The sequence below is a fragment of the Sinocyclocheilus rhinocerous genome, unplaced genomic scaffold (assembly GCF_001515625.1).
Source record: "Sinocyclocheilus rhinocerous isolate Xijiao unplaced genomic scaffold, SAMN03320098_v1.1 scaffold245, whole genome shotgun sequence".
In the NCBI taxonomy this organism is placed as follows: Eukaryota; Metazoa; Chordata; class Actinopteri; order Cypriniformes; family Cyprinidae; genus Sinocyclocheilus; species Sinocyclocheilus rhinocerous.
Window position 1 is genome coordinate 202908 of NW_015659923.1, and position 20878 is coordinate 223785.

General features: G+C 37.5%; 1 protein-coding gene across 2 annotated transcripts in view; it reads left to right on the plus strand.

Annotated features, from left to right (window-relative positions):
• ptprn2 (protein tyrosine phosphatase receptor type N2) overlaps window positions 1-20878 on the plus strand; it is a 228112-nt gene that overhangs the window by 181742 nt on the left and 25492 nt on the right. For both annotated transcript variants that reach the window (XM_016533327.1, XM_016533328.1), the window contains one exon: window positions 17812-18027. In XM_016533327.1, the coding sequence (XP_016388813.1) occupies window positions 17812-18027 (216 nt within the window). The remainder of the gene's footprint in view (window positions 1-17811; window positions 18028-20878) is intronic.

A 20878-nucleotide genomic window follows, 5' to 3' on the forward strand; every position in this document is an offset into this window, starting at 1 on the left:
TGCACTGAAATCATGCATTTTAAACCATATGAGTTTAAACTTCTGATATGCGTTTTCTGACTGCACACATCTGAAGCACACGGACAGAAAGCGGCTGTCACGCGGCATGTGAGTACTAAACTAAGTTCTCATTCACACAAGTTTACGTTAAAAACACACGAGTTACAAAAAGGTAAACAGCTGGGAAATAAATTGCATGTTTATTTTAGATCTGTGAGGCGGCAGCAATATACAGTAAATAAATCAATAAATCCACTGCTCTCTTGTCTTCTCTGAGGCTGGGACTCTAAATAGTGTTCTGTGCTTATCTGTGCAGCCAAAGGCAGAACAGTTGGCATGTTTTGCTCGAACTTTCGCCATGGCATTAGAACTGCTACACCGTTGTCGCTTGCAAAATCAAAATGAAAGCGCCGTGGGTGGAAACGTGCAGATTTAGGGGGCGGTAATATTATAATGAGATCCCTTTGCAACGTCACTAGGGGAGCGAAATCAGACGCGCTTGTTTTTTTAGATGCTTGCAGAAAAAGGCTTACCAAAACAAAGTTACTGGGTTAATCTTTTTCACGTTTCCTTGGTTGGTAGATGCACTGGGGACCTGATTATAGCACTTAAAACCTGGAAAAGTCAGATTTTCATGATATGTCACCTTTAATACTGGCCTGAATAAGCTATTATAAATAACATTAGTTCAAACTATTAAATAAAAACGGTGTGTGTGTGTGTGTGTGTGTGCACATACTGACTTAACCATGTTTTGGGGCCAAATTTGTACCCAAAAGTGAGCTGAACCTGACAAAATCTCCAAAACCTCCAACGTCCTCATTTGTTAAACTGTTATAAAAATAAAGTAAACAATGTTTTTTTTTATTGTGAAATTGCAGAATGCTTTCTGTGAGGGGTATGGGTTAGGATTAGCTTATAAAATCTATAATTATAATAGAAGTCTATGTAATGTTCCCATTTAGATAAACATGTACACGTGTGTAAACGTGTGTGTGTGTGTGTGTGTGTGTGTGTGTGTAAAATATATGCCATGCACACCAGAAAGATCAGAAAGGTTTTTTCTGTCTAATATTTTATTAGACATTTTATAGTAATTCAAGAGTTATGTAAAGCTTATTCAGCTGCACCTTGAGATCTTTTTTATGAAACTGACCTACTTGTTAATGAAAACAAGCAAATGCATTGAAATCCTGTGGCTTAAAAATGATATATTACCAGTAACAATCACTGTGCTCTGAAAAAAATGGTGTAGAAACAGTTTTCACTGAGAAATATAAATTATAAATAAATATAAAATATAAATTCTACAAAAATTACAAAGAAATAACACATTGACTGAAATAGTATTTTCTTGTAAAACATAGTCCAATAATCTTTGTATTATTTACACCTTCAAAAAAAAAAAAGGTTTTACAGTGTGTATTAGGAATTGGCACTTTTAAAACGGGTGTAACTGTGTGGTTGGACAGCCATTTATAGCAGATGTATGGGATGGTCAGAAACTGCCATATATAAAATAAATTTTCATGCATTTAATATTCTATTTACTTTGACTGCAGGGGATGCACATTTGAGCAATGGCTTTGAAGTTATCATCTGACAAAGCCAATGATACTTCAGGGTAATATAAAATATCACAGATAAGGCTGTCATTTCCTTTTAGCTCTCTTATTATAAGGTAGTGTGTATGCTTTGTCCTTTAAAATGTAGTTTTAGTCTGAAGAAAATGCATTGCAGTAAAGCTACTGTTAGAGACTTTTACAAGCATCATCAGAAAACAAGACACAAATTGTGTCTTGAGGTTGTTTTGAGCATGATGCTGAACTTTAAACACTGCAGCATTAAAGAGGCATTCACACATAATATTGTACAAAACCCGTTAGCAGAAGTGGAGCAATGATCCACAACTTCTGATTAAAGTGTGTTTAAGCATTCATTAAGGATTCATGAAAGAGTATGTGGATAATATAATCTATAAAATTGTGTATCCTAGCTGTATCCTAATGAAAATCAGGTCATAGCCATAATCAAAAGCCATAATTTAATAGAGACATGCATAATAGATTAAAGGACCTCAATAGCACATGCAATTCCTAGATGGATGACTATACAAAAAAGCCATGTGTAACTCAACATGGTCCATCAAACATTTTTAAAAGGAAACAAATTAAAGCCACGGTGTAGGGCTGTGGACAATCACAAAAAATAATAATAATAATAAAGTGACATGTTTTAGGCTTATTGTACTGCTTCTACTGTACTTGTTTGTATTTGTACAAAAGTACTTCCTTCCAAGCAGATAGTTTTCCAAATTACATGCATGCCATCTGCTGATCACAACAGTCTCATGCGATGCTAAAGCTTTTTTGTAAGTTGGATAAGAGCATCTGCTACATGTCTTGAATGTAAAAGTTCTCCACATCAACAGTTTATGTTTATGACTGTTTTCTGGTGTATGTGCAAAGGATGACCTGATAGCTCTCTGCTGTTTTCAAAACCTCAGTGTCTTTCTTTATAGTCACAGACTGCTTTTAAAAATGTCCATTACCAGATCAGGGGAAAAGCAAGGTGTCATGTGTGAATGAGAGTCCTAATCAGCAGTAATGAGACTGCATACAGGAACAAGGTGGCAGATCTGACACTGATGTATGGATGGTGAGTAATGATGTCTGCAGTGATGGTGTAACAGTGGAAGCTGTCTCAGAATCCTCAGTTTATAGACCTCGGATGACCCTAGAAAACATCAACAGGGACTGTCTTAAAAACATCACCCAACTCTTTCTAAGGTTGTTTAATATATGTGGTATTGCACCTGTAGATACTAGCTCTGCTCCCACACAAGCTCCTAGTTTATTACAGAGTAGCTGTTGCTATATCATTTTTAGATGGAAAGATCTTTGCAGAGCTCTTTGCAGGTCATTTCAGGATTCTGCTTCAGCAGATGATTGACCATTGAGATATCTAATAGATTGGCTGGCGGTTTCTATGTGGAAGTGGAATAATAGGATCTTAAGATATAAAACACATGCTTAGAAAAGTTTGCTGGTATAGTGGAATACCTACTGATGTCTTTTGTTGTTGTTTTTATGTGCATTTCATACTAAATCGTTTTAGATCTTTAAACAAAATACAACATAAAACAAAGGCAACCTGATCAAACATATTTAGTTTTTGTTTTTTAATTTATTGAAGCAAAAAAATCTAATCTATCAATCAAGTAAAAATCTAGTTGTGCCACATTTAACAGCAATAACTGCAACCAAACAAATGGAGATCGGTCATTCACAGGGCTTTGGTGCAATTTTGGCCCAGTCATCTTTGCAAAACTGCTACAGTTTAGCCTCATTGGATGGTTTTCAAGAATGAACTGCCCATTTAAGGTACTGCCACAGCATTTCAATAGGGTTCAAGTCAGGACTTTGACTAAGCCACTTCAAACTTTAATTTTGCTAAATTGAAGCCATTCAGAGGTGGACTTACTCTTATGCTTTCAATCACTGTCTTCATAATCCAGTTGTACTTAAGCTTCAATTTACAAACCGAAGACTGGATGTCCTCCTTTAGGATTTCCTGGTAGAGAGTAGAATTCATATTTCCCTCAGTTACTGCAGGTTTCCCAGGCCCCGAAGCAGCAATGCATCCCCACACCAGCACACTTCTTTTGTGGAATTTAGTCTTTGGTTTGTGTCAGATATAACGGGACCCCTGTCTTCCAAACAGTTCCACTTTTGATTCATCAGTCGACAAAACAGTTTCCAAAAAGGTTTGAGGATATCATTAAGGTGTGTTTTTGCAAAATTCAGACCAGTCTTAATGTTCTTCTGAGTTAGCAGTGGTTTTTGCCTTGCCACTCTTTCATGGATGCCAATTTTGGCCAGTGTCTTTCAGATAGTGGAGTAATGAAAAGTGCACTTTATTGATGCAAGGGAGTCCTACAGCCCTTTTGATGTTGTCCTTGGGTCTTTTGTGGCTTACTGGATGAGTCTGGGCTCTTGGAGGAATTTTGGAAGGTCAGTCACTTCTTCTGGGAAGGTTTGCTACTGTACTGATTTTTTTTTCCCATTTGGAGATAATGATTCTCACTGTGGTTCTTCCAAGAGCCTTTAATTTTCAATCACCTTCTTCATCATCACTTCTAGAATTTCTTTCACCTTTAGCATAGTGTGTTGCTGTGTTAGACCTTTTAACCAACCTCCTGCTGTTGAAAAAGTTCTTTTTAAAGGTGCAGCATATAATTTTGACAGCTAGCTAAAATAAGTACTGCAGTCCAAATTCAAAATATTGGAGAGAGCTGTTTCTCCCGCCTCCTCCTCAGACTTGACAGTTGCCAGATTGAGGACACGCAACAGGAATGAGTGCAATTGAAAATGGAAGGAGACAAGCCTTACGCTGTAAGCTGATGAATTGATTTATCTGCGTTTTAATATGCCTCTGGTCATAAAGCTTTTAGGTCTGGTAGAATGTGTGATCTCTGACCCAGTTCATTTGCCAGCTTCTATGGCTGCTGTGTTTTCATCAACTGGCAAACCGGGGTGTTGAAATACTATTGGGTGAATTTGCAGTCGGCGAAATCACACAGATCACAACAAAAACAGACAATCTGACACTGAACGCACATTTCAAAGTCGAATAACTGGCTGTAGCATTGTTTTTCAGGGGAAAAAAGTATGTGAAGTATGGGGAAATGGCCCAATTGGTATGATATGACTTTTATGTTTCAATAAATAACATTATCACTTAAAACTACATTTTGTGTTTACTTTGTTTCATGTTAGATTTTGTTTTAATTTCTTAAAATAATTAGTATGAGATATTCAAAAACAGTAGATGGAGGCAAACACTTTTTCACAACACTGTATATGTGCATTAAGATTTGTTTTCACTGGAATTACTGGAATAGCCAAACCTGTTATTTACAGGATGTGCTTTACAGTCACATTTGCAGTTTTGCAAATATGACTCAAACTCCATTTTTTTTAAATTTCATGTTATTTATTTATTTGTCATGGACAAAACACATTTATCAAGCATCACACTGATGTAAATGCAACAGATTTAGCCAGTTGCTGTCCCTATGTGCAACTGCTGTCCTTGTGTGCAAACAATATTCTTTAGCTTTGTACAAATGTGATAAGATTAAGGACTATAGTATATACGTGTGCGAGCAAAGTAGCTTCTTCAGGGCAATATGTTTTTTTCATTCTATAATTTTCTTGTGGGCATAGATGAATTATGGGTCGTAGCTGCTAACCACTCACATCTCTTGACTTATCAGCAATGACATTATGGTAATCTTTCTTTTTACACTTTTAGACTTTCAGCGATTGCTTTTAACGCAATTGCAGGACTTGACCCACAAAGTGAAGACATTTCATCTATGGCAACATAATGGCAGTAAGAAATAAGTTCTGTGAAACTCTCCAAATTCTTCAGCAGGTAGATCACAGTACTTGGGTCAATGGTCTTTTGAGGTTTGAGAGGCAGTGGTGGAGCTGTCTGTAATTACTGCATCTGACAGACTCTTAGTGGAGGCATAAGACACCTTCAGCAATAGGCTGCTCTGATTCTGTGCAAGGTTTTTAAAACAGGGCTTTCTCTTTAACCTCAAAAGCAATGCTTAAGTTTAAAGTGGTGTTTATCAATTACAGATTGTCTTTTAAACACAGTTAAAAGTATAGGGCACCAATCAGAGAGTGTGGCACCTTATACTCTGTGCGGGGGTGTTTAAAACTGAAGGGATTTCCATGCTCCAAATACATAATCTGAAAGATTCTTCTTAGGGGACAGATTATAATTGTTTTGTTGTTTTCTTTTTGTACTATAATGAAAAAAATTTAACCTTTTAACCTCACTAATACATTATTTATAGTAACCATGTGATTAAGGCAGAACTGAAAAGTAAGGCACAAAAGAAGCAATAACAAATAACACAAAATTGATTACGCATGTTTGTACATTTAAGCAGATTCATCATAGCCTTCCATCTGATGTTTGAAATGTCCTAAATGCCCAATGTGCTGCAATTCCATCATTACATTTCATCATATCTCATTTCAAAGTGGCTTCCAAGCATGTCCTTTAAAAAGCAAGAACTGCTAATAGAGTTCAACATAATAACTACGTCTGAAGGCCCTGAGAGTACAATGTTCGTAATGAAATCCATTACTCTTAAACTTTAAAGGGAGCCTATCAGAAGTATTGATATGGGCATTAAGGGAATACTTTAATTGTTGGCCCTGGCCCGAGCAGCTTCGAGTAAGGTGGACTGAAACGTGAGTTAGCATTTTTCACCAGATCAGCAGCAGCGTGGAACAGTAATTGCGCAGCTTAGAGAGTTTTTTATGACTCGGCACAAAGTAGTAAAATTTGTCGAATAGATGTTTTCACAGTGGTTCCAGTCAATACCACGTCAGTCTGAGATTTTTAAGGATTGTCAATCATTTCTTCACTGAAATTGTGTATCTGAATGTTTCAACGTTAGTAAGACTCATATTCATGTTGTGTTAAACAGCACAAGCAGCACCGATATTCCTTTGACATCCTACTCTCCATATTCCATTAAGTTTTATTCTTAGTAACTGTGTCGCCTCATGGTTTGATTTTCTTTATTGGTTTGCTTTTCAATGTTATTTTGTAGCTAAGTCAGCTGTGTTGTTGGGTTTTGATCATGCTGAGTCCATATACGCAAGATGACTAGCGTAGCATTTACCTTGATCGCTAGCTTGTTCATAGCTTTGAACCGCCTGGCATGGGTCTAGCTCTAGCCTAGATTCAGACAATGAGGGAGCTTATTTTAACAAGCTAATCTACGGCAAAGACTGCAGCGACATGGCCGACACATATCTCTCCCTAAATTAGTCCTTTAAGCCTTATATATGTATGAGACATAGCGAGCCAAATGTTAGCGCTCGCCAATTAGTGCGGCAGTGTTCAGCGTGGATTAGAGATGGGTTGTTTTTTTTCCCCATCTTCTCCCCTCCACCAAATCTCTTTCATCCATGAAGGAAATGTAAAGTTAATTCACTCCAAAATGCCCTGAAAATGTCACACAACATCCTGATGTTGGCTCATCAGTGAAGTGGATTCATGTTCTAAAACTAGCCAAAAATGCAATGTGTTAAAATGCTCTGACAGACAGGAGATTTATTAAGCAAATGCTTGTTTTCCTAGTCTTTCATATAGGATTGCTGAGTCAAATAATTATTTGATTAGGCTACTTTTTCTTCTTAAGGTGCAGTCACATTTACTGTTTTTTGAGTGAATTTTTGTGGTTGAAATTGAGTCAGTTCAATAGGAATCTATGCAGTCGGGAATTTCATTTGAGGGGGAACGGTTTCCCAACACGGATTTTGCACCAGGTTCAAATTTGTCACGCTAATTCATCACATTGACCGACAGAAAACTGCTTGGTTTGAAAGTGATTTCTGTGAGCTGAACTATTGGCAATGGACAATGGACCTCTTTTTGCCCACAAAAATTACCTTAAAGCTAGTGATCAAAGTACAGTAAAAGCTAAAAAAATTTTGTGTACACATATCTTGTGTATATAGCATGATCAAAACCAACAACATACAACATATACTGGTGAGTTGGCTACAAAGTAACATTTAAAAGGAAGCTAAATAAAGAAAATCAATCCATGAGGTGACACAGATACTAAGAATAAAACTTAGTGGAATATGGAGGGCAAGACACTGGTGATGTTCGTGCTGTTTTACACAACATACACATGCGTCTTACTAACTTACATTTGAAAACATGATTTCAGTGATGAAACAATTGACAGAGTTGTATAGTATGGACTGGTACCCCTGTAAAAAGAGCTGTTTAAAAAAAATTACCACTTTGTCTAAGAAACAGCCTAAGCTGCACATTTGCTGTTACACAAAATGTTGCTAATGTGACCACACCTTTACACCATTAAAGCCAACACTTCATACAGCATGGCAAAATCTTATATCATATGACTTGGATCATAAGAAAGGTATGACTTTCATAGTTGTTTTCTTATTAAACTGATAGTTAAGTTTAGGTTTGGGTCGTATACTTTTAATATGGTTTTGCCATCTTGTATGACTCCTCACAAGACCCGCTTGGACTAGCCAACTCCGTTAAACAACAGCATGTTGTTCTTTGTTGTACTTTTGTGTATGAATGAAGTGCACAAACCTTGGTAAAGATAGATATAAAATATCAGGATTGTACAATATGTACTTTCATTTTTTGCACCCAACACTAAATTAAGCTGTAACATCCTTTCAAGCAACATCAAAAATCAATTACCTTGTTGGGAAATAAATAGTTCTGTCACATTTTAGCTGTGTAGTATTAGACGGGCTAGAAGTTAATGGGTTTGATTGTTGGATGCATCAAACAAAGAAAAAGCACAAGGAGAGAAGCATGGACAATGACACATTATAACCGAAAAGATGAGCAGAATGATGTTGTCACGAATCTGCTCCGTGGGCTTCAGGCCGATTGCCACTAGAGGTTATTCTCCCATTACATTGACCCTCACGCCTCACGTCTCGTCGGTCCCGTTACAGATGTTAATACAGAACAAATATGAACAGAATATCCAAATTAAAGAGCAATCTACAATCAAGTGACATCTTTTTGCATCAGACAATTTGCCACAACTAATTAAAATAAGCAGTTTTGCAACCCTTCCAACTCTGAAATAACCAATTATGTGAAGACTGCATTCACTACTGTATACGCTGTTCAAGCATCTACATTTGAGACCAAGGGTTATACCTGCGGAAAGACACTGACAGATGGTGCTGTGGGTATGGATGGAGGCATAGTTTAGGCAGCCTGACTTCACCCTCTATCCAGATGCTTGTTTAACATCACTCTCTCCTGCAGTCTGTGATTTAGATTGATCAGTACAGTTAAGTGAGTACATCAAGTGATGATACTATTGTTTGTCAGTCACCACAGGACTCTTTACCGCCTGAAGACATGCAGTGCTTTCTCTATAATATAGCCTATATAGTGCTGTGTGGCACTGCAGCTCTAGGTTTAGTTACAAGTTATGTGTTAAAGTCCTTGTTGAAAAATGATATTGCATTTTTGGTGACATTAAATGTCTATAATTTCACATATCACTCCTTGAATAGTTGTGTGTCTGTTGTCAGAAATGGAAGTGAGGTTTTTAGTCATCCAGATTTTGTTCTCTAGAAAATTGCACAAATGGTTGATGCATCATCGGTTGAAGCTGTGAAATAATGATTCAATGCATATTAGGACACAGATGTACCATTCTTGCAGGAATTTATTACACAAACATGTAGACAAAATAGGCACATAGTCATAAAGTGGATACAGGAAAAATAATAATGATGGAATAAATGTTAGATATGTAGGTTGTGGTTATCTAGGCATTCTGTGGTTTTGGGCTTGTGTGCAATTTGTCCATGTCGAAGATCATATTGTATACAAGTCATCCACTACAGCACGCCCAGATTCTTGCAGCAAGAAAGGAAAATAAAGCAAGGTGAGGTTAAAGGTGGAAGTATGTCTGGCCGGTGCTCACGCTGAGGTGTGTTTATCTGATCTCGAGATTCTGGAACGGGTGAACCACTTTATTTGTTCCGCTCTCATTTCTGCCAAGTCCAGCTGTCACGCTGTGGGACAAAGAGGGGTAAGCAGGGGACAACGGAGGGAGGAGTGCAGCTGAAACCAAAGATAAACCGAAGACCCCTTTGCAGACTCGTCATCTGCATTTGACGGGACCCCACCCCCAGTTCCTCCAACCCACAGACACACACACACACACACAAACACATCCACTTACACCTCACGGGCACATGTTGTATAGCTCTTACACACTCTCCCTCTCTGAGTGCTTGCATTGCTTTCTCTTTCTCTCGCACACACACACACAAACAAGCTTCCCCCTCCCCTCTTTTCCCTCTCTGTTCTCTTCGTTAGACTTGGTAATCCCTCTCTGCTCGCTGCAGCTGTTGCCCTCCTCAAACCTCACAATAGTCCCCCAAAATTGTCATTTTTATAAAGAACAAAATAAATTATATATTTTTTTATTTAGTCACTACTTCATCTCACTGACTATAAAGTGTTTCCTTGCCCTGCTATAAAAAAAAAATAGTATCTTGAAAAATGTGGTAACATCTAAATTAATAGATTTTATTAAAATAAAAAATGTTAACATTGTTCATCAACCATAATATATTAGGTTAGGTTACACCAAAAAAACTAAATTTAAAGGTAAGACTAGGTATAAATAGATCTTTAACACAGGCCTAACAATCACAGGTTACAATTTTTAGTGTATTTTGTCTATCATAAAATAGTTTTTTAAACTGTAGCCTACTTTTATGCATAATTTATTATTATTTCATAGTATTATTTTATGCTTTACTTTTGTTATAATAATACCCCCTCTGAGCAAACCAAATTCGACAAAGGAAAGGAAATAATCTCGTGGAGGAAAAAAATACTTAAGAGAAACCAAACTCCTCCTCTGGTAATACACACATTATAATAAAAGTGTGCATGCTACATATTATCTAAGTATGTGTAATACTAGTCCTGTGTGCTATATTTAAATATATAAGGTAATACTCAGGACGATGTTTAGATAGTAATTGATTTATATGCTTTGAAGTCAATCGTAAAGCGTCGGCTCGATATACAGGCAGTGAAGCGTCCTTCTCTGTCTGGCTCGTACAGACTTGCAGTAGGCGTTGCAACATTAGTTAGTTTTGATTGCGATATAACGGGTTAAAGATGTGGGAGAAAGCTTAGGGAAAATCCAGGCGCGAGCGATTCAGCAGGCACAGAAATCCCGAATAGTTTAACACCTTCAATACCACGACTGAGGTGCCCTTGAGCAAGGCACCGAAACCCCAACTGCTCCCCGGGCGCCGCAGCAAAAAATGGCTGCCCACTGCTCCGGGTGTGTGTTCACGCTGTGTGTGTGTTCACTGCTGTGTGTGTGCACTTTGGATGGGATAAATACAGAGCACTAATTCTGAGTATGGGTCACCATACTTGGCCACATGTCACGTCACATGAGTGACAAGCTCTCCGTCCATTCAAGCTGGCCCTGTCCCCCGCGCGCTGTGGGCAACATGTGGAGGCATCGCTATAGCAACCAGTGGATGTGACATGTGCTACAGACAGCGACTCGAGTCTCGCTGAATATAAGGAGGGGCTCCGTGAAAAAAAACCCGGCTTTTCAGTCTCACATGATCATTCAAAGGACAAGACAACCCACTGCAGCTTCTTATAAGTCTTTGGGAAATGTGGCGGACGATTTAGCTCGCCTTTTTTTCCCGCGCTGCATCAGTCTTTTTCTTTCAAACTGGTTTTTTTTCTTCGTTTCTGTTTTAAAAGAAGTCTTCGAGCAGCGACGGTCTTTTGTTGAGGTGGACGCGAACGGGGAGGTTAAAAACTTTTCTTAGCTAGCGGGATTGCGAAAGGAGGCTGCAGTCGCCAGTCGGACATCTGCGGAATAGGATCTTGAAAAGCATCCTTCGCGCGCTGTCCGACAATGGAACTAGGTAACTATCTATTGGACTTGCACTTGTCTGTTGATGCGCATGTATAATGGTCGGTAAATAAATGTAACGAGGCTCTGAAAGCACCATTAAGCGTCACCTAAAACTTATTGCGCATCCGGATGCATCTGGACTGATAATGAGAGTGCCACTGTCCTGCAAGACTTACGTGGCGGTGCTACAGCGTGACACATTTCATCGTGCTTTTCATTTAAAACGCTTCTGCTGATAGAAGCTCGTGTATAGTGCGTGCGATTTTGATGGCTGAGATGGTTTGCAGACCGTTATGTAATTGATACGGGTCGTGAGTCAATGTAGAGTGGTAGTAAGAGCTGAGCAAATGGCTCAGGGTGCAAACAGAAACACCATTCTGTTTCTTTAGAAAGGGAGGAATCGGTGTTTAGCTGTTTATTTGCGGGAAATCGATCGCACTGAAAGCGGTGTGTTCAGTCTGCGTGGGTCTTTGCGAGTTTCAAATGACTTGGAGCCAAAAATAAATAATAATATAAGAAAGATGTATAGATGGGTAGATGGTTGATAAATAAAGGGGAAAAAAACTTCTTGCAGTATTTGGTGGTAATTTATAAGGGCTATAAGTAGTTTTTTAAATTTTTTGTCTCTGACCATTTTGATTTTTAAAAATGTTCCATACGTCCTGTGGGGCAATAATGTTGTATAAACTTTCCAAATTGCAGTGATCAGAGATTCACTGTATGCTTATTCCGTATATTCAGCTTTAATGTTCGATGCTTAATGTAAATATTTTTATACACTGGATATGTCTAATTTCTAATTTACATTGAAAGTTGACTTGAGTGAAATGGTTAGTGAAATGTAAAATATAATTAAAGTCATAATGCGTTTACATATATTCCCTGATGCACAAATTAACGTTGAATTTATACAAAAGTATATGGGAATGCAGTTTAGACTATCTTTCTATAAATAGTAAAACAGAAATATTTTTCTCACTTAATACAATTTTTAGTGTAGTTTTGTGTTTAGTCAATTAAAAAATATATATATAAGAACTAGGAGTGCACATTCTAAAGGCTGTAAGACTCATTTTCATTTGTTCAATATCGTGAGCATGTTTAATTAAGTTATTTTTAAATTTATAGGTTTTTAATTCAGTGCATTTATTCTTTTATTGTCTTCCTATTTTTAAGATCTATAGAGCTGAGATTGGAGTGGATGGTTTTAAGGTAGAGCGATTATTGTGTGTAATAGTGAAAGGATATATGGGCGGCCCTTGTCTCAACCTTTCACCCGTCACAGTCTCTCCTCCACCCATCCCTTCCCTCAATGATTTAAATCAGCCGGTGCATCCCAAATCCATCTCCCTTTTGTCCTTGCCCAAATATACAAATCTTTTTGTTTATCTTCTGTCCATTAAAGAACGAAAAAAGAGGGCGTAAAAGAACTTAAAAATCAAAACTCTATACATACAGATTGCTTTAAAAAGTTAATTGCTATAAGTGATATTTGTCTGGCCATACATTGATCTTTTTGTTAGGTGTTTAGTTTATGTTTTACCTTGGCTTGGACAGTAGTCCCAACCAGTGGATGTGACATGTGCTACAGACAGCGACTCGAGTCTCGCTGAATATAAGGAGGGGCTCCGTGAAAAAAAACCCGGCTTTTCAGTCTCACATGATCATTCAAAGGACAAGACAACCCACTGCAGCTTCTTATAAGTCTTTGGGAAATGTGGCGGACGATTTAGCTCGCCTTTTTTTCCCGCGCTGCATCAGTCTTTTTCTTTCAAACTGGTTTTTTTTCTTCGTTTCTGTTTTAAAAGAAGTCTTCGAGCAGCGACGGTCTTTTGTTGAGGTGGACGCGAACGGGGAGGTTAAAAACTTTTCTTAGCTAGCGGGATTGCGAAAGGAGGCTGCAGTCGCCAGTCGGACATCTGCGGAATAGGATCTTGAAAAGCATCCTTCGCGCGCTGTCCGACAATGGAACTAGGTAACTATCTATTGGACTTGCACTTGTCTGTTGATGCGCATGTATAATGGTCGGTAAATAAATGTAACGAGGCTCTGAAAGCACCATTAAGCGTCACCTAAAACTTATTGCGCATCCGGATGCATCTGGACTGATAATGAGAGTGCCACTGTCCTGCAAGACTTACGTGGCGGTGCTACAGCGTGACACATTTATTTGTGCTTTTCATTTAAAGCGCTTCTGCTGAGAGAAGCTCGTGCGTAGTGTGTGCGATTTAATGGCTAAGATGGTTTGCAGATCGTTATGTAATTGATATGGGTCGTGAGTCAATAGAGAGTGGTAGTAAGAACTGAGCAAATGGTAGCCTACAGAGTACAAACAGAAACATCATTCTGTTTCTTTATAGAGGGGAGAATCGGTGTTTAGCTGTTCGTTTGAGGGAAATCGATCGCACTGAAAACGGTGTGTTCAGTCTGCCTGGGTCTTTGCGATTTGCAAATGACTTGGAGCCCAATATAAATAATAATATGAGAAAGATGAATAGGTAGGTTGATGGTGGAGAAATAAAGAAAAAAAACTCCTTGCACTGTTTGGTGGTAATTTATAGTTTCTTTATCTCTGAAAATTGTAATTTTTAAAAGATGTTGAGTACGTGCTAAAGAATGGAATGAGTCCTGTGGGGCCATAATGTTGTATAAACTTCAAGTACTTAACAAACTGCAATGATCAGAGATTCATTCTATGCTTATTCCATATAGCCTATTCAGCTTTAATGTTTGACATTTAATGTAAATATTTTTACACAGTGGGTATGTCTAATCTGTCATTTACATTGAAAAGTTAACTTGAGTGAAATAGTTAGTGAAATATAAGATATAATTAAATTTGCATATATACCCTGATGTACAAATGTACACTGTAACTTTGAATTTATCCAATAGGATGTCTGCATTAATGGGAATGCAGTTTAGACTGTCTTTCTGTATATAGTAAAACAAGAATATTTTTCTCACTTAATACAAATTTAGTGTAGTTTTGTGGTGTGCAAAAATATAAGAACTAGGAGTGCAAATTGGAAAGATTGTAAGACTGATTTTCATTTGTTCAATATCGTGTGCATGATGTTTTTATTTATTTATAGGTTTTTAGCTCAATGTATTTATTTATTTATTTCCCTCATATTTGTAAGATCTATAGAGCTGAGATGGAGTGGATGGTTTTAAAGTAGAGTGATTATTGTGTGTAATAGTGAAAGGATATATGGGCGGCCCTTGTCTCAACCTTTCACCCGTCACAGTCTCTCCTCCACCCATCCCTTCCCTCAATGATTTAAATCAGCCGGTGCATCCCAAATCCATCTCCCTTTTGTCCTTGCCCAAATATACAAATCTTTTTGTTTATCTTCTGTCCATTAAAGAACGAAAAAAGAGGGCGTAAAAGAACTTAAAAATCAAAACTCTATACATACAGATTGCTTTAAAAAGTTAATTGCTATAAGTGATATTTGTCTGGCCATACATTGATCTTTTTGTTAGGTGTTTAGTTTATGTTTTACCTTGGCTTGGACAGTAGTCCTGGATTGAAGTGTTATTTTTTATGGATGCTGATTCACTGTTCTACAAATGTTGTTGTTGTTGTTTAATCGCTCATTATAAAATGTACATGTATGAGGATTTAAATTTTGTCAGTGTGTTAAAGTTTCAGTCAAGAGATTCATTAGCTGAAGCTGAGGATAAGCAATATCTGATGACCCTGCAAACACACCCATTAATCCAGAAAGCAATCTCACCCAGTAACATATTTTTCCTCTTCTTGTTTGCTATGCCTTGCTTTTCTTTTCTTTTTTTATGCATATCACATTATTCATTTTTCTATAATTTTTTCTCCCATCATCTTTTGTTTTATTTTAAATTCTTATTATATATTTAAATGAAGAAAAACGTTTCTTCACTGAAACAAATGTATGTGGAATTCTAGATACTTTATAGATTTATACACAGAATTCTTTGTATTTCTACTTCAGATGAGGATTTGAGAACCTTAGTACTTTTTTTGAGAGAAAGCTTGATGTGAACTTGTCTGTCTTTTTTCAGTAGACTCCTGTGAATCAGAAATTTGCAAGTCCAATTTTATTCCCTACAGAAGAACAAAACCAAAAAATCATAAAGGATTCTGTCTCTCCCTTCCTTTTTTCTGTCTCTTTTTTTAAGTTTTCTTCTCTGCTTTTACGTAAACTGTGTTTTTGCGGGTTTTCTACTATAAAACTAAATGTGTTGTAGGAAATGAGAAGATTTAACATATTATTTCAATTGAAATAATCAGCAGATTATTTTCTTTTATAGAGAATTCTTTTAGCGAATTCTCGTGTTTTGAGAGTAAAGATTTAGGTAATTCCACAATACAACATACCGTGTAGAGTCTGCATTGCATTTTAACATATTTGCTGACTTCCTTATAATAAGAGAAGGTATGTGATAGACTGGTTATTTCTTTATCTTATTATTTTACGAATAATTCCTTAGTGATGTTGAGATTTTTTTTTCAACTACATATATCAGTTGTACATGCACCAAAATAATATGTTTAGATCATAAGAAACATTTTTGCTAAGCAATCATTTTGTACATATAATACGAAATATTTTTTGTCGACCTTGCTTTGATGTAGGTGCTTTATTTTATTTTAATGATATATATTTATGCTGTACAATTAGTTTTCGTAGTGTCGTTTCATTAATTTCATATACACTGTAATCTGTGTTTAACTTGGGAATAGACTACCTCAGGACAACATTTTTCCATTTTTCTTTTATATCTTCTCTCCTTTTTTGGTCTATTTTCCAGTCCCTTGCTCAAATGCCTAATGCATGTATTCTATTTAGTTATAATTAATTGTGGACATTATTTAGCCAAGCACAATTTTCTTTTCAGAGCCAGCTTTTCATGTTAGAGATCTTTTCATGTAATTCGATTGAGAGCGCTAAGCCTATCGAGGGATGGAGGGAAGGAGAGAGGGGGGATTCTATTCCAGCTGAATGTGCCCTCCTCTCTACACACTCTCCATGCAACGTTTGATGGGTGGAAAGCAAACCATTTCTGCACCAACAAAAGCCCACAATCACAAAAAGTAGAAACTAATCCTTGGAAACTACTAAACCTCACATTTAGGAGCTAATATTTTCAGTAATGTGTAGCCAGTGTATGGGGGATTTCAGTATGTGATTAAATGGAGTGGCATATGTAAGCTTAGAGCTTGATTTATATATTGTGTGCTTCACAGTCCTAAATGTTATGTTTGTACCGCAATAACAAATGTTAAGTAGATTATAGTCATCGTTTCTAAAATACCGATCAGAAAAATCAGTCGTGGGATGGCATCTCACTTTGCTCGCATGGCTCATAGTTCTGTGATCAGTCGGTTGGTATGATAGCACTGAATGCGAATAGAGGCAGATTAAAAAAAACTCTGAACCCCATTCTAAAGGCCTCAGTCTATTCAGCCTCACAAGGCATTTGGAAACAATACGCCGCCAATCCCCCAGCAGCTTAGCCCCGGCTGTCAGCCCTCCCCCCGAGGGGCTAACAAGCCTGACAACCCCCTCTACAGTGGAACGTTCGTGGGGCTCGGACCTTTTAGGTACTCCCCCTTGGCTTAGCCCCTCTCCCATTTTATTAACTTGGAGGTCTGAGCCAATTCCCCCATCCCGACCAAACCCAAGACTTGGAGGCTAATTAGCAACAAGCTGGTACATTGAGGACCGACCCTAATTGCTCTGTGGTGGCATGCTTCGACCTGCCAAGACAAGAGTGGATCGGGCCTTCACTTCCCAAGTGTCGGCTTGAGGTGTATCTACATCAGTGTATAGCTAGTAAAAATTACAAGCAATATATAAGCGTCTTGGTGCCTAATTTAAACTATCGTATGAAAACACCAGTTGGATATTATACTGTGATCAGTTGGGTGATATACATACATATATCTTAAATACATCTTGTCTTACATATATATATCTTACATTTTCAAATATTAAAAATATTATTACAATTTAAAATAACTCTTTTATGTTTTAATTTATTTTAGACGTGACATATTTCAGTAATGGCAAAGCTGAATTTTCAGCAGCCATTACTCCAGTCTTCAGTGTCACATGACCTTTCAGAAATCATTCTAATATGCTGATTTGGTGCTCATGAAACATTTATAATTACTATCAATGTTGGAAAGTTGTTCTGCTTAATATTTTTGTATTTTTTATATATAATGTGTGTATGCATTATCTTGTTTTAAATTCACAATGTTTATCAGAGTTTCTCTCTCTACTCTGTTCTTATTTCAGAGGGGCAAACTGAACCACATCCCCGTGGTCAGACAGAGTCAAGTGGAGCCAGGCAACTTTTTGATTCTGGTGGTGGTTTCCATGGTTTTTATTGTGATGGTGTTGGGGATGTCGGGGGCTCTGTACTGCTTGCGCCATCGCTCCCACCATAAGCTGAAGGAAAAGTTGGCTGGTTTGGGAAGCTACACAGGCCACGATGCCACGACAGCCTATCAGGTAGGAGCAGGACGATTATTTCAGCCAATCATGTTTTCTCTGACGTTCATCCGTGCATATTAACATGAATAAGCTTCTCTGTTTTTCCAGATATAGTGAACAAGTTGTCCTCATCCAAGGTTATTTTTACTTCCCATTACAGAGTAACACACTCTGTATTTGCGATCATCACCAGGTGTATTGAAGGTTCTTAAAGGTTCCAAAACAAAAAGGCAATGAAATTCATTTAAAGCTTCTTTTCCCATTATGACCCATTGGAGCAGGCGCAGATGTCCTTGCATGACAGCGGTGTTTAATATGAATCCTAATTGAGGCAGAGCCCTTTTTAGCAAGGAAATTAGTTTGTTGTCTGACCTTTCTTTCACGGCTCCTGGAGGGAGGGCTTGCGGTGAAGGCTTATTGATTTTGTGTTGGGCTCAGCTGTACTCAATGAGACTGGATCGCCGGGTGCAAGCGCTTGACTTCCTTATCGTATGAAAACACCAGTTGGACATTATACTGTGATCAGTTGGGTGATATACATACATATATCTTAAATACATCTTGTCTTACATATATATATCTTACATTTTCAAATATTAAAAATATTATTACAATTTAAAATAACTCTTTTATGTTTTAATTTATTTTAGACGTGACATATTTCAGTAATGGCAAAGCTGAATTTTCAGCAGCCATTACTCCAGTCTTCAGTGTCACATGACCTTTCAGAAATCATTCTAATATGCTGATTTGGTGCTCATGAAACATTTATAATTACTATCGATGTTGGAAAGTTGTTCTGCTTAATATTTTTGTATTTTTTATATATAATGTGTGTATGCATTATCTTGTTTTAAATTCACAATGTTTATCAGAGTTTCTCTCTCTACTCTGTTCTTATTTCAGAGGGGCAAACTGAACCACATCCCCGTGGTCAGACAGAGTCAAGTGGAGCCAGGCAACTTTTTGATTCTGGTGGTGGTTTCCATGGTTTTTATTGTGATGGTGTTGGGGATGTCGGGGGCTCTGTACTGCTTGCGCCATCGCTCCCACCATAAGCTGAAGGAAAAGTTGGCTGGTTTGGGAAGCTACACAGGCCACGATGCCACGACAGCCTATCAGGTAGGAGCAGGACGATTATTTCAGCCAATCATGTTTTCTCTGACGTTCATCCGTGCATATTAACATGAATAAGCTTCTCTGTTTTTCCAGATATAGTGAACAAGTTGTCCTCATCCAAGGTTATTTTTACTTCCCATTACAGAGTAACACACTCTGTATTTGCGATCATCACCAGGTGTATTGAAGGTTCTTAAAGGTTCCAAAACAAAAAGGCAATGAAATTCATTTAAAGCTTCTTTTCCCATTATGACCCATTGGAGCAGGCGCAGATGTCCTTGCATGACAGCGGTGTTTAATATGAATCCTAATTGAGGCAGAGCCCTTTTTAGCAAGGAAATTAGTTTGTTGTCTGACCTTTCTTTCACGGCTCCTGGAGGGAGGGCTTGCGGTGAAGGCTTATTGATTTTGTGTTGGGCTCAGCTGTACTCAATGAGACTGGATCGCAGGGTGCAAGCGCTTGACTTCCTCCCCCACCTTCAATATTTAATAAACCTCTCACACTTTGTCGAGAAGTCCCTTCCCTATCAGTGTGGCAAAATAATTGGCGTTTCTCAATATTATTACAGGGCAGTCACACATTATGTCTTGACACCTTTGTTATGTTTTCATTTCAGGTTTTAATTACTTTGTATTGATTTTAATTTGTGTGTAATGTTGTCGTATCGTGGTTTGTTGCGAGTGCTTTCGGCCCTTTAGATCTGCCAGGTTGCTTAGGTTTTTTTTTTTTTAAGCGAATAAGATTAAAGGCGTAGACAGGGCTCCTACTGTGTAGTTGTAAGGGATTTCCCAACTTCTGTAGCTGGAATGAATGCAGTCTTGTGCACTGGGACTCTTACAGTGAAACATGCAATTAGAATCAGTTCTGCCGCAATGATTCTGTAGCAGATCAAAACACACACACACACACACCACCGTCACCAACGCCACCCACCTACTCTCTCTCTTACACACACCCTCTCATATTATTATACTTTTATTTTTAATTCCTTCATCGAACACACTCACGCATGTTCACACTTTTTTGTTCTCCCTGTTAATACCTTATTATATAGCAAATTTCGTATTCTACATTTTTTTCTTGTTGTAATAAAGTATAGCAAAGATACTTTTTGGTTTTGTTCCAACGTCTCTGACTTATTTTATTTATTTGTTTTACTTATATTTACTCAAAGGTGGAACAGGCTTAAACAGTTACTATTTGAAGCAATTTAAAATAAGTCATTAATCTGTATCTTGACTGCAATTTATTTCCAAAATCTGGAAAAGGTCAGTGCTGTGAGACCAATGGTAGTTTTTACATCAATACAATTCATGATCCTGTTTATATCCCTCACATTCTAACCATACTTATAAAATCCAATATCCACCAGGAATTTTTCATTAGGGAAAGTAGTTCCATTTGTGTTACCATGCACTCTTTTTAAAGAATTTACCTTTTGTTAAGACACATGACATTAAAGGTTATAATTGTGTACATTATTTAAAGTAAAAACATGCTGTTAAAGTAATCTTTTTTTTAAAAGAATTAGACATTAAAGATCAAATAATTTTTAGGATTGATTTATGGGACTGGGTGCAGGTTGGTAGACTAGAGCATGGCACTAGCAACATCAAAATCACACCTCGAATACGCTGAAAATCACTTTAGATAAAAGCATTTACTAGGCCTGTCACGATAACAACTTTTTGTTGTGCGATATATTGCCCCAGAAATAATTACGATAAGCGATATTATTGTCATTTTAAA